A 15,370-nucleotide genomic window follows, 5' to 3' on the forward strand; every position below is an offset into this window, starting at 1 on the left:
AAAAAAAAAAAAAAAAAAAAAAAAATTATCATTCAGGACAAATCATTTATCCCACTAATTTTCCTTTTCCTTTCTGCTTCATGTATATCTCCAAGAGTTGATTATGTAAGGTTTTTGAGTACTAGAATTCTCATACTTGTTTGCCAAAGCTGAAGAGCTATTAAAGTTATACCAGTTTTGTTAAGAAAACCACCCTACTCCTCCCACAGTAAAATAACAGATCTTTTCAGAGTACCTCATATGCTTCAGATCTGATAATCTTTCCTTCTGAAATTTGGTCTCTTTTTCAAGGTAGTGAAGGTCTACCATCAATCTTGCCTCATCAGCCTGACACCGTTCATATTTCATCACTTTCAAGACTTCATTTAATAACTGAATAACTGTCAAGAGGTTCAGTTTTCCAGCCTCATAAACATTTCCTATGTGCAACTAAGGAATCAGGAGGAGAAAAAATTGGTGAACTATAGGTTATTATAATAATAAACTATTACATAAAAATATTTATGTTTTTTATTATTAAAGTTTATCTTAAAGAAAAGAGAAGGGCCAGATGCGGTGGCTCACGCCTGTAATCCCATCACTTTGGGAGGCCAAGGGGGGGGCAGATCACCTGAGGTCGGGAGTTCAAGACCAGCCTGACCAACATGGAGAAACCCCGTCTCTACTAAAAATAAAAAATTAGCTGGGCATGGTGGCACATGCCTGTAATCGCAGCTACTTGGGAGGCTGAGGCAGGAGAATCGCTTGAACCCGGGAGGCAGAGGTTACAGTGGGCCGAGATCACACCACTGCACTGCAGCATGGGCAATAAGAGCAAAACTCCATCTCACACACAAAAAAAAGAGGGAAAAAAAGAATCAAATATCCCCAAACATAAAATGACGTAAATAATTTTGGCCCAATGAAAACTACTAGGAAAGAATTAACATGCCTTGCTACATTTTTTGCTACATTTTTATATTATGCAAAAGGCTGAAAACTAGAATAAAAGAAATGTTAATAAATGGAAAGAAAAATAAAGATTAAGCAGAAACAGCGGGTTTAGTGAAAAGACCATAAATTCATTTTTTAACACAAGTTACAAATCAATGACCCCTAAAGGCTGTATCTGTACTTAAACATGTTTCTTTGGCTTACACAGTTCTATGTCTTAAAATCATTTGAATTAGTCACCAATTTTTTTTTTTTTTTTTTGAGACAGGGTCCCACTCTGTCTCCCAGGTTGGGTGCAGTGGCTCAATCTTGGTTCACTGCAGCCTCCGACTCCAGCTTGCAAGCGATCCTCCCACCTCAGCCTCCCAAGTAGCTGGGACTACAGATGTGCACCACCATGGCCAGCAAATTTTTGTATTTTTAGTAGAGACAGGGTTTCATAATGTTGGCCAGGCTGGTCTCAAACTCCTGACCTCAGGTGATCTGCCCACCTCAGCTTCCCAAAGTGCTGGGATTACAGCGTGAGCCACCATGCCCAGACAGTTTCCAAACTTTTAAATCATAGATTTCACACAAAATTATGGGCCAGGCACAGTGGTTCACGCCTGTAATCCCAGCACTTTGGGAGGCCGAGGCAAGAGGTTCATTTGAGGTCAGGAGCTCTAAGCCAGCCTGGCCAACATAGTGAAACCCCATCTCTACTAAAGAGGTGTCTCTCTTCAGAGTCACAACAATATTTTATCTTTGTATCTCTCCAGCATATAGCAGATGCTTGATGAATTGTGTTTTCTAAGAAAACAAAAAAGTAAGCTATCCAGATAATGTCCCATAAGCAAGTGGAAATAATTGGATGGAGTTTGGGTTGATGAGGAGAGACTGCTGAAGTCATGAAATTGGTAGAAAATACAAATAAATTCATAATGAGGGAAAGAAAAAGAGGGCATTAAAAGAACCATGGAGAACATTATTTAAAAGTTAGACAGAAAGGCCAGGCATGGTGGCTCATGCCCCAGCACTTCGGGAGGCCAAGGCGGGCTAATCACAAGGTCAGGAGTTCGAGACCAGCCTGGCTAACATGGTGAAACCCCATATCTACTAAAAATACAAAAATTACCCAGGCGTGGTAGCACACACCTGTAATCCCAGCTACTTGGAAGGCTGAAGCAGGAGAATGACTTGAACCAAGGACAGGGAGGTTGCAGTGAGCCAAGATCATGACACTATACTCTAGCCTGGGTGACAATGTGACTCTGTCTCAAAAAACAGAAAAAAAAGAAACCACTGTGAAAAACAGAGCAGCAGTCTGAAAGACCATAGAAAAGCAGAGACACTGAGTTTATAAAGCTAGAAGAAGAAGACTATACAAGCAATACTTAACAGTATCAAGATAAAACAGAAGCCAGGGGATGGAGACTTTTTAAAAGGACATTTGGCAATTAGGAGATCACTGTTCTTCTCTTTAAGAATTTATAATGAACTAGTACAGTACCATCTTCCTACTAAGAAACTTCATACTGTCTACACTATATAATGTAGTACTGTACAGGTATGGGCAATTAATAAAAATCGATAAATATAAATATACACACCTTTAACAGTATCCCTCCTTATGAAAGTTTTACTGAACACACTCATAGAAATAAATTCTGGCTGGGTGCAGTGGCTCACCCCTGTAATCCCAGCACTTTGGGAGGCCGAGGTGGGTAGATCACCTGAGGTCAGGAGTTCACGACCAGCCTGACCAACATGGAGAGACCCCACCTAATAAAAATAGAAAATTAGCTGGGCATGGTGGCACATGCCTGTAATCCCGGCTACTTGGGAGGCTGAGGCAGAACAATCGCTTGAACCCGGGAGGCGGAGGTTGCAGTGAGCCAAGACCATGCCATTGCCCTCCAGCCTAGGCAGTAAGAGCAAAACTCTGCCTCAAAAAAAAGAAAGAAATTCTGAAAGCAGAAGAACACTGCAAGAAAATATACAATTACATCACAGGAGTTTTCTCAAAAGCTTCCTTAATATCAAATGCTTACCTGAAACATTTGTTTCTCAATCTTGTCAAGTAAGAGCCTTGGAATATTAATAGCAACATCAGTTCCATCTAAAGCATATTGGTTAACAAGACTAAGGACCGAACTAACAACTTCTCTCTCTTTTTCCAAAAACATGAGCGTTTCATTCACTGAAGCCCACAAAGACCGAACCTTTGGAAACAGAAACAAAATATTAAAGTTCACACATAATCCATATATATATTTTTAAAATGTAAATATATGTTCACTCTTAGTAACAAATTTCCTAGAATGATTTCTAGTAAGAAAATTAAATAATTATACTTTAATAGTTTAAAACTCCCTTTGGATATTATTTCCAAAGGGAATTTTTGAAAAATGTATCAGGAGAATCTAGCTCACTATAATTTTCAAACAAATCTAAGAATTTTTTTGTTTTTAGAGATGAGGTCTTACTATGTTGCCCAGACCGGACTCAAACTCCTGGGCTCAAGCAATCTTCCCACATCAGCCTCCCAAGTAGCTGGGACTAAAGGCATACACCACTGCACCCAGCTCCAAATCTAAGAAATCTTATGCAAGATACAGTTAGCATTTTCTATATGTTGACATGTAATCAATCTACCGAAGATCATTCGGGGAGAAATGATTTTTAAAATTTTTCAAGAGAAGCCGGGCGCAGTGGCTCACGCCTGTAATCCCAGCATTTTGGGAGGCCAAAGTGGGCAGATCACAATGTCAGGAGATCGACACCATCCTGGCTAACACGGTGAAACCCCGTCTCTACTAAAAATACAAATTAGACGGGCGTGGTGGCGGGAGCCTGTAGTCCCAGCTACTCGGGAGGCTGAGGCAGGAGAATGGCGTGAACCCGGGAGGCTGAGGGTGCAGTGAGCCGAGATCGCGCCACTGCACTCCAGCCTGGGGGACAGAGTAAAACTCCATCTCAAAAAAAAAAAAAATTTTTTTTCAAAAGAAAAAAACTACTACATCTCATTTTTAAGTCATTCAGTTTGAGGAAGTTAAAGTGTGGGAAATTATGCCTCATTAAAAACAAAAAATCTTAGGCATATGCTAATCTATATTCATTAAAATTGATATACAAGAATATTTAGGCAGGCACAATGGCGCATACCTGTAATCCCAGTTACTCAGAAGGCTGAGGTAAGAGGATCCCTTAAGCCCAGGATCCTTGCAAAAAAAAAAAAAGAATACTCACAGAATGTCTATTTGTAATAATCAAAAAGTAGAAACAATCCAAAGGTCCATCTACAGTAAAAAAGGGCACACTGGTGCTATGTTCATAAAATAGAACACTAAGCAGCAATGAGAATAAACACACTATGATTACACACAATAGCATGGATAAATACCATAAACAATGTTGAGCCAAAGTCAGACACAAAAGAATATATTCTATATACTCGCATTTATATGAAGTTCAAAAACAGGCAAAACTAATCTTTAGTGTAACACGTGAGGGCAGTGTTTCCCCGTGGGGGGAAACAGTGTAAACTAAACAGGTTCAAGGAGGATTCTAGGGTGCTGGTAACATTCTATTCCTTAAACAATATTGGCTATATGGACATGTTCACTTTGTGAAAATTTGTCAAGCTATATACTTATGAGTTATACATTTCTTGTATATACGTTACGCTTTAACAGAATTTACAAAAGAGGGAGGGAGGTGGAGAAATATAATTATACACATGTTCTTCCTGCATGATAAAAATACAGTATTAAATATCTCTAATTAGTTCACTTTTTTTTCCTTTTTTCTTTTTTTTTTTTTTTGAAACAGGCTCTCATTCTGTCACCTAGGCTGGAGTGCAGGGGCACAATCTTGGCTCACTGCAACCTTTGCCTCCTAGGTTCAAGTGATTCTTGTGCCTCAGCCACCCAAGTAGCTGAGACTACAGGAGAGTACCACCATACCAGGCTACATTTTTATTTTTGGTAGAGACAGGGTTTCACCATGTTGGCCAGGCTGGCCTTGAACTCCTGGCCTCAAGTGATCCGTCATCCATCTTGGCCTCCCAAAGTGCTCGCAGGTGTGAGCCACTGTGCCCCCACCTCTTTTTTTTTTTAAGACGGGTCTCGCTCTGTTGCCCAAGCTGGAGTCCACTGACACAACAAGAGCACACTGCAGCCTTGAGCTCCTGGGCTCAAACAATCCTCCTGCCTCAGCCTCCTGAGTAGGTGAAACTATAGGTGTGTGCCACCCTAAGTATCTCTGACATGTTGCATGGCAAGGTAAAGTTGTTCCCAAAGGAACACTCATTGGCTAGCAGTCTAGAGGTCTCACAGGATGGCATTTCCTTGATGAATCTGTAATTATCTAGGATCTGGTTCTCAGATTTTCCAAGTCTAGATTTTTATCTTGTCAAGGGCTGAAAGTTGACTGTAACTCAGAGAAAACAAATATGAACCAAACTCAGAAGAGACTGCTGTGAAAACTTTAATAGGTTCTGCAAATTATTTTAATTATATAATTTGCAATAAGAGATTCACTAAATGGAAAATTCCATGAAGGAAGTGACTTTGCCTTGCCTGTTCTCCTCATTGTTTTGGCCCTAGTATCTACAAGATACCTAGCACATATCAGATATCAATAAGCATTCACTGAATAAAAATATTTCCTTAAGAGGGCGCTCACCTTTACAAGTGACAATGTGCCTTGGAAGCCAAATTTATACCCACAGCAGCTCGGCGTGGCAATCACAGAATCACAACAAAGAGCTTGAGAGAGATTTTATCCAAAAAAAAAAAGAAAACCTAAGAAAATACTTAACTCACATCAAAGTCAAACTCTGGAGGTCTCAGATCATTTTCATTTGTCAGAATCCTCCCACCTGCCAAACCAGCCTCATTTTGATTCCTCATTTTCCTTTCATACTTAACATCTCCCTGCAGTTAACCCATTTTACTTAGATAAATTAATACCACTGACAAGCATAACCTTGTAACTGACAAGGTTATACTACAATCAAGCAGAGCTTTTTGTACTGGGGTGGAGAATTTTTAATTAATCATATCTAAAAACGCTTTTGAATAAAAAAAGTAATAGTACCATAAAAAGAAATGGGACCGGGCACAGTGGCTCACGTCTGTGATCCCAACACTTTGGGAGACCAAGGCAGACGGATCACCTGAGGTCAGGAATTCAAGACCAGCTTGGCCACCATGGTGAAATCTTGTCTCTACAAAAATATAACAATTAGCTGCACATATTGGCATGCACCTGTAATCTCACCTACTAGGGAGGCTGAGGCAGGAGAATCGCTTGAACCCAGGAGGCGGAGGTTGCAGTGAGCCCGAGACCATGCCACTGCACTCCAGCCTGGGAGAGTGAGACTCCGTTTCAGAAAGGGGAGGGGAAGGGGAAGGGGAAGGGGAAGGGGAAGGGAGGCTGGGCGTGGTAGCTCATGCCTATAATCCCAGCACTTTGGGAGGTCAAGGTGTGCAGATCATCTGAGCTCAGGAGTTCAAGACCAGCCTGGCCAACATGATGAAACTCTGTCTCTACTAAAAATACAAAATTAGCTAGGTGTGGTAGCGCATGCTTGCAATCCCAGCTACTCAGGAGGCTGCGGCAAGAGTATCACTTGAACTCAGGAGTCGGAGGTTGTAGTGAGCCAAAATCATGCCACTGTACTCCAGCCCAGGCTTACAGAGCGAGACTCCATCTCCAAAAAAAAAAAAATGTGCTAAATAGACTATAAGAGTCCCACCAACTGAGCAAACACTGCATATCACAGAATTTTAAAAGATTAAATTTCTCCTTTTATAAGTTGTCTCACCTTTTGAATTTTTTCTTCTATATTACTGTGGTCATCATAGGGTTCCATTCTAATAAAAATTAAATAATCTAGTTAGTCACATAAAATCACATGGTAATTTAATATCCAAAGAGCTAATTAGTCTGCAAACCCACCCACCAACAACCACCCCAACAAAAAATAAAATTTAATCGGAAAGCTATAATAATTTATTAGAAGAACTGGACTAGCAGTCATAACTATGCTCTAATCCTATCATCATCTGGCTATTGATATATTATTTTAATTAATGTTTGTGGGAATCTGTTTTCTCACCTGTAAAATGCAAAAGCTAAACTAGTATCTAAGGCAACTTCTAGCTCTAAAAGTCACTTACTTCTTTATTTGGTTTTCCAGTCCTATACATTCAGATCTCAAGTTTCGTACCTGCTTAACTGATAATCTACAAGAAAACATACAAAATGACAGCTGTAATACCATTACAATTAATTAGTACAGCCCACTTCTCTATTTTCCCTTTGCATATCCTTGCTGAAGGCCTCTGGGTACAGCCACCAGCAAGCTAAAGGACTCTAAACTCTCTTTATCACACAAGTGATTCAACATACAGGCTCCTATTGAGATGGACCTAGGACTCGTAGGTTAGTATATCCTCTCGGATTAGAATGATGGAGGTTAGTAAGACGACTCTTATCCTCATCTCACATACCCAGGGGATAAATTTAAATGTTATCTAATACAGTCAGGCAACATTTCAGTTAATTTCAAAGGATTCTATAGCTTTAGTAAAATACAACAAAGCATTCTACAAAGTTACCCTACTGTAATTGTCTACAGTTGCAAAAAAGAAATTAGGCCAGGTGTGGTGGCTCACACCTGTAATGCCTATATTTTGGGAGGCTGAGGCAGGAAAGTGGCTTCAGGCCAGGAGTTTGAGATCAGCCTGGCTACAAAGCAAGACCCTGTCTCTACAAAAAAATTTTAAAATGAGCTGGGGGTAGTAGCACACGCCTGTACTCCCAGACATGGCAGGAAGATCACTTGAGCCCCTGAACCTAAATATAAAATAGCATTAAGTGGTTTTAAAAAATGATGACTACCTATCTGAAAGAATATCTACTTAACGAAATACCCACTAATCGGACTAATAGACATTAAAAGTAATATACTGGCAGGGTACAGTGGCTCACACCTGCAATCCCAGCACTTTGGGAGGCCAAGGCAGGCGGACCACTTGAGGTCAGAAGTTCGAGACCAGCACAGTCAACGTGGCAAAACCCCATTGCTACTATAAATACAAAAAAGAAAATGAGCCAGGCATGGTGGTAGGCACCTGTAATCTCAGCTACTCGGGAGCCTAAGGCAGGAGAATCGTTTAAACCCAAGAGGTGGAGGCTGCAGTGAGCCAGGATTCCACTACTGCACTCAAGCCTGGGCAACAGAGCGAGATTCCATCCCAAAATAAATAAATAAATAAATAAATAAATAAAGTAAGTGATCTTTTCTTTTTCTCTAAACTTACATTTATAGTATGCCTAAAGTTTTAAAATATTTTATGCAGAAGTTATCTGACTATAGCCAGCCACAGTGGCTCATGCCTATAATCCTGACACTTTGGAAGGCTAAGACAGGCAGACTGCATGAGCTCAGAAGTTTGAGATCAGCCTGGGCAACATGGTGAAACCCCGTCACTATTAGAAGCACAAAAATTAGCTGGGAATGGTGGCCTGCACCTATAATCCCAGGTACTCTGGAGGCTGAGGTGGGAGGATGACTTAAGCCTAGGAAGCAGAGGCTGCGGTGAGCCGACATCACACCACTGAATTCCAGCTTAAGAGCCTGGGTGACAGAACCAGACCCTGTCTCGGATAGGGAAAAAAAAAGAAGTTATCTGACTTTAAAATGGAAAGATAATCGCCAGGGTTTTGAGGTAGGCATGGATTATTTCTGCTGACATTATATTGGTGACATCTGTTCAAAAGAAAGAAATTATTTTCTAACTATCAAGGTACTACTTACTGTGCATTTTCCTGATATTTTTGGGTAACACAATCTTCTCTTTGTAAAATTCGTAAAAATCTGCTACGTGCGAAATGGCATCTGGCAATGCATTTGTGCAAGTCCTGTGGTTTTATGTTAAATGTCTCTACAAAATGATGAGAAGAATCTACACGAAACACAAATAAGATTATAGAAAACAGGCTGGTCTGATAGTAGTGGGTTATCAGAATTGAATATTAGTGTCACTAACATTAATGGTATACAATCTCCCACTGCTAAATTTGATTGACTTTTTAAAAAAGGAAAACAGATTTACAAGCTAATAAATACCAAAAATGTTGAATTTTAATATTAAGAAATTAACATCATGTAACTAACAACTCCCCAAAAGCTAGTATACCATAAACATATAACAATAAACTAATTTTTGTTTTGGTATTTGGGGTTGTTTTTTTGAGACAGGGTCTCACTGTACTGCCCAGGCTGGAGTGCAGTGGCACAAGCATAGCTCACTGCAACCTCAACCTTCCAGGTTCAAGCAATCCTCTCACCTCAGCCTCCACAGTAGCTGAGACTACAAGCACATACCACCATGCCCAACTGATTTTTTTAAAATATTTTTTGTAGAGACTGGGTCTCAAGGTGTTGCCTAGGCTAGTCTTGAACTCCTGGACTCAAGGGATCCTCCTGTCTCAGTCTCCCAGAGGGCTGGGATTACAGGCCACCACACTCGGCCTGATACAACTAATGTTAACGAAAGTAAGATGACCTTTTTTTAAGGCAGGCAACTAAAAAAGATTTCTAAAGGTGAGTTATTTTACACAATTAAAATTTTCAGAGCGCATCTACCTAAAAACATTCTTATTATAATTTGAGAAATCTAGAAATACATTTATATCTACAGTGTATTTATTTATAGACATCTCAAATTATAATAAGAGCTACTTTGCTTCCAAAAAGAATATTTTTTTTTTCTTTTTTTGAGACAGAGTCTCCCTCTGTCACCCAGGCTGGAGTGCAGCGGCGGGATCTCAGCTCACTGCAAGCTCCTCCTTCCGGGTTCATGCCATTCTCCTGCCTCAGCCTCCTGAGTAGCTGGGATTACAGGTGCCCACCACCAAGTCCGGCTAATTTTTTGTATTTTTAGTAGAGACAGGGTTTCACCATGTTAGCCAGGATGATCTTAATCTCCTGGCCTCATGATTCGCCCGCCCTGACCTCCCAAAGTGCTGGGATTACAGGCGCAAACCACCGTGCCCAGCCACAGAACCTTTTAACAAAGGAAGAAAGTCAATATAAAAAGGTAAGAGAGGATCACATCATCTCCACTGCTGCCATCAGTTCACTTTTCCTCCTAGTAAGACCAATAGGACAGGATAACCAAATAAAACCACTGTTCATTTCTCAAATAATTATTCACTGTGTTACTAAAAACCAAAGTAGACCTGAGAATAACCCATAAATTTATTTCAGAGTTCAGGTTTTTACCTGTAATAAATCCTACTTTAACATGGCTCAATACAACAAAAACATGAGTATTCTGAAAATCAGGGACTTCCACAATGCATTAACATTGCTTATCCAGGTCCTAGCATTGCTTCAGAGAAACCACCAGAAATGGCCGGGCACGGTGGCTCACGCCTGTAATCCCAGCACTTTGGGAGGCTGAGGCGGGCGGATCACAAGGTCAGGAGTTCAAGACCAGCCTGGCCAACATAGTGATACCCCATCTCTACTAAAAATACAAAAAAATTAGCCAGGCATGGTGGCGTGTGCCTGTAGTCCCAGCTACTCAGGAGGACGAGGCAGTACAATCACTTGAACCCAGGAGGTGGAGGTTGCAGTGAGCCGAGATCACACCACTGCACTCCAGCTTGGGCAACAGAGTGAGACTTCATCTAGGGGAAAAAAAAAAAGAAATCATCAGAATTACTACATATTTAACAGGAAATGGGTTTACCAAATTTAGAAGTTATCTAGAGACTGAACATGTTGACTGAATTGGTTTAAATCCAGAAATAGGACAAACCATGCTTATGCCTTATTAAATCCAAACATGCATATTTTATATAAAATAGCTTGTGTTACATGTAATTGGGGCAGATCATCCACTAGCAGAAAAATTGGAAACATTCTTGTATTACATTTGAAATCCTGGCACTTTGGGAGGCTGAGGTGGGAGGACTACTTGAGACCAGGAGTTCAAATCAAAACCAGCCGGGGCAACATAGGGAGACGTACCCTATCTCTAAAAAAAATAAAAATTTTTTTTTTGAGACTGAGTCTGCTCTATTGCCCAGGCTGGAATTCTGTATTGCAATCTTGGCTCACTGCACCCTCTGCCTCCCAGGTTCAATCAATTCTCGTGCCTTAGCCTCCCCAAGTAGCTGGGATTACAGGTGCCCACCACTATGCCCAGCTAATTTTTGTATTTTAGTAATGATGGGGTTTCATCATGTTGGTCAGGCTGGTCTTGAACTCCTGACCTCAAGTGATCTGCCTACCTCGGCCTCCCAAATTGCTGGGATTACAGGCATGAGCCACCACACCCAGCCAAAAAATAAACATTTTTTTTAAGTACAAATTGCTCTTAAACATGAAACAGACCGGGCGCGGTGGCTCAAGCCTATAATCCCAGCACTTTGGGAGGCCGAGACGGGTGGATTACGAGGTCGGGAGATCGAGACCATCCTGGCTAACACGGTGAAACCCCGTCTCTACTAAAAAAATACAAAAAAACTAGCCAGGCGATGTGGCGAGCGCCAGTAGTCCCAGTTACTCGGGAGGCTGAGGCAGGAGAATGGCGTAAACCCGGGAGGCGGAGCTTGCAGTGAGCTGAGATCCGGCCACTGCACTCCAGCCTGGGCGACAGAGCGAGACTCCGTCTCAAAAAAAAAAAAAAAACATGAAACAATTTTCAACCTCACTAATAAGAGAAATACAAATTAAAACTATACTGAGATCCCACTGTAACCTATCAGACTGAAAAGATTAAAATATCTGGTCACAGGCCGGGAGCAGTGGCTCATGCCTGTAATCCCAGCACTTTGGGAGGCCAAAGCTGGCGGATCACGAGGTCACGAGATCGAGGCCATCCTGGCTAACACGGTGAAACTCCCTCTCTACTAAAAAATACAAAAAATTAGCCAGGTGTGGTGGCGGGTGCCTGTAATCCCAGCTACTCAGGGGGCTGAGGCAGGAGAATCACTTGAACCCAGGAGGCAGGGGTTGCAGTGAGCCGAGATCACGCCATTGCAGTCCAGCCTGGGCAACAAGAGCAAAAACTCCGTTTCAAAAAAAAAAAAAAAGCCAGACGCATTGGCTCGCGCCTGTAATCCCAACACTTCAGAGGCCCAGGCGGGCAGATCATCTGAGGTAAGGAGTTCAAGACCAGCCCTGGCTAACATGGTAAAACCCCGTTTCTACCAAAAATACAAAAAATTAGCCAGGCATGGTGGCACACACCTGTAATCCCAGCTACTCAAGAGACTGAGGCAGGAAAATTGCTTGAACCCGGGAAGCAGAGGTTGCAGTGAGCTGAGATCATGCCATTGCACTCCAGCTTGGGCAACGAGAGCAAAACTCTGTCTCAAAAAAAAAAAGAAAAGGGAAATATTTCCCAATCCTTGTATTAGAACATAATAAAATAATATAAATAGTAACTATGTTCATTATGAGAAGATTTCAAAGTACAGTTCCAGTAAAATATTAACCATTTCCTTTTTGGGGTACATTAATGTTTTAACTTACCTTGCTTTTACTAAGATCTCTTCATGATTTAAAAACTGTAAAGAACAATAAGAATTTAAGAATCAAAACAAAAAAATATTTTATAAGTTGAACTTACTTTTAGAATTGGATTTAATATATTTCATTGCAACAAATCTTGCAAAATGATACATCAGATGAATAAACTTAGGACCACCAGGAGAAAGAAATAGTGAACCAACAACTTGAGGAAAGCTACTTCCACATTCACCCTATGAAGAAAAGAAGTAAGATAATTTGAAGACTTTGTTAACAATAACTCTTACATTTACATCACACTATTTTTGTTAAAGGGTGTGACAGTCTTGCAATAGAAGTCCCACATTTTCATGAGCACTCTGCTACAGGTTGGCATGGGGTTCCCTAGTACCTCTTCATAGCACAGTGGCTTGGACATGTCCAACTCTGCAGCAGAGTACAAAACAGTCCAAGGGGGTAAGGCCCCCAGCCCACTGTCTCCTCATCATACTATTTTTGAAGCATAAAAGAATTTGATCAGGACTGGGTGCAGTGGCTCATACCTGTAATCCCAGCATTTTGGGAGGCCGAGGCAGACAGATCACTAGAGGTCAGGAGTTCAAGACCAGCCTGGCCAACATGGTGAAACCCCATCTCTACTAAAAATACAAAAGTTATCTGGGCATGGTAGCACATGGCTATAATCCCAGCTACTCAGGTGGCTGAGATGGGAGAATCGTTCAAACCTGGGAGGCAGAGTTGCAGTGAGCCGAGACTGTGCCATTGTACTCCAGCCTGGGTGACAGAACAAGACTCTATCTCAAAAAAAAAAAAAGAATTTGATCAGGATTATTCCATTTAAACCACAAGTTAAACGTTTTGGGTTTTGGTTTTTCTAAACTCTACGTGGACCTGGCCAGAAAAAACAATTATAATGACACAGACACAATCAGTGATACTATCTGGGGAAACAAACTAAAATAATATACAGTTGAAAAGTTTTCTTTAAACAAAACTGTGCTATAAACTCTCAGGAACTCTAAAATCTATTTTCAGTGCACCTGGCCAGCAAAGTGGTTTCTTCGAAATACATAGAATCCCAACCAAAAACCATCAAAGAAGACTATTTTAACTAGTATTTCCTTGCTTATACTGATAGCATTAAAGCATTAAAAGCTTTCACCTCTAAAAGTTAAAGAGCTAAAGTAGTTTTAACTTCTTAAAGTCTGTATCTTCTAACAAAAGAATACTTACAGAAATCCTTTTATCCATTCACAGCAATGTTTTCGGAATTCAGTATCACTTTTTTGGTCAAATGGGGCCAACAAAATCTGGAAAACAAAATAAAAGCATTAGGACTATGCACAACAAGAGCCAAAAAAAAAAAGCCTCAGCAAATTTTTTAAAAATCAAACTTATTTCTAATACCAGAAATATTAACACATGGCTGGGCGTGGTGGCTCACACTGGTAACCCCAGTACTTTGGAAAGCCAATGCAGACAGATCACTTGAGGCCAGGAGCTCGAGACCAGCCTGGCCAACATGGAGAAATCCCGTCTCTACTAAAAATATAAAAATTAGCTAGGCATAGTGGTGTGCACCTATAGCCCCAGCTACTCGGGAGGCTGAGGCACGAGTACTGCTTGAACCCAGGAGGTGGAGTCTGCAGTGAGCCAAGATGGCACCACTGCACTGCAGCCTGGGTGACCCTGTCTCAAAAGAAAAAAAAAATTAAAGTGAAATGAATTAAAGTTAACATTCTTAAATAACAGATAGAGAGACACCAACTTGTGAGAAATTAAATTTTTTAATTTACAAACATCTATAGGATTGAGTTCTGTTTCATACAAACAACTAAAATGTATTAAATGAGGGAATGAACAGCTATAAAAATTGCTGAAAATCAGCTAAAGACAACAATCTCAATGGATCCACTGGACTAGTGCATAAAGACAATATAAATAAACTAGTAAATTAAGCCTGAAAAGAAATAGTAATCTTGTGGGACAGAAACATAAACAGATATATATGAAGAAGACAAAAAATGGCATACAAGATCATGACTCCTAGAGATAATCCTTATCATACTGTAGATGCTATTGCTTTGTGGCTAAACAAGACAGAAAACATGAAAAGAAAATTTTGCTTCAACTTTGGTCAAGAATATTAGGGTTTAAAATTTACTTACTGCTTTCCTTTCATTCAGGTTTTCCAAATTTTATTCTGAGGCATAATTATTTAAGGCCTCATACTTTTTCTATAACTACATTCAGTATTTGCAGAAAAAACAGCATGCATAGGGAATAAAAAGACTAAAAGGCTAGAAAGTCAACAGTGATACTCAGTGGTTGACGGGTTTCAAAACAATTTTTACATTTTCCTATATTTTCTGAATTACTTAAAATGAGCCATAATGTTGATAATCAGCAAAAAACAAAAGTAAAAATCTATTTTTATTTGGACAGAAGAAGCTGCTCTATAAAGGTATAGGGAATAATAGGGAATTCCAAAAAATGATCCAAACATACCTATTCTCCTGCACACTCAGAACTTTAAATAAAACCAAAATATTCAAAATAGATTATCAAAAATGAAAATAATGCCCTAAGCAATAGATCTACTTGTTGCTTTTCTATATAAAAGATTGATGGCACAACATAAATATCAAAAGAAATTTGAACACTTTTTTAGATAGAAGAAACATAAATCACATGCAAAATAACTTAGAACTGAGACTAGTGGGTGTTTACATTTTTATCTCCTTCTTAAACAACAGCATACAACAATAGAGTAAATGTAATAGGAATGATTTTTCCCTACAGCAATTGATGCTTTAATATATCACTGAAAAAAGTAAGGATTTACAGAGAACCATGTAGACAAAACAATACTGCCTATAGCAAAAGTAGTAAGGCATAGAG

General features: G+C 40.1%; 1 protein-coding gene across 1 annotated transcript in view; it reads right to left on the reverse strand.

The window, feature by feature from the left end:
• Positions 1-15,370, reverse strand: part of HAUS6 (HAUS augmin like complex subunit 6) — a 52,327-nt gene that overhangs the window by 28,870 nt on the left and 8,087 nt on the right. The window contains 8 exon segments of the mRNA XM_017890090.1: positions 208-429; positions 2,964-3,134; positions 6,743-6,791; positions 7,098-7,163; positions 8,741-8,888; positions 12,570-12,702; positions 13,699-13,769; positions 13,772-13,779. Of these exon segments, the coding sequence (XP_017745579.1) occupies positions 208-429; positions 2,964-3,134; positions 6,743-6,791; positions 7,098-7,163; positions 8,741-8,888; positions 12,570-12,702; positions 13,699-13,769; positions 13,772-13,779 (868 nt within the window).

The sequence above is a fragment of the Rhinopithecus bieti genome, unplaced genomic scaffold (assembly GCF_001698545.2).
Source record: "Rhinopithecus bieti isolate Rb0 unplaced genomic scaffold, ASM169854v2 scaffold_17667, whole genome shotgun sequence".
Classification (NCBI taxonomy): domain Eukaryota; kingdom Metazoa; phylum Chordata; class Mammalia; order Primates; family Cercopithecidae; genus Rhinopithecus; species Rhinopithecus bieti.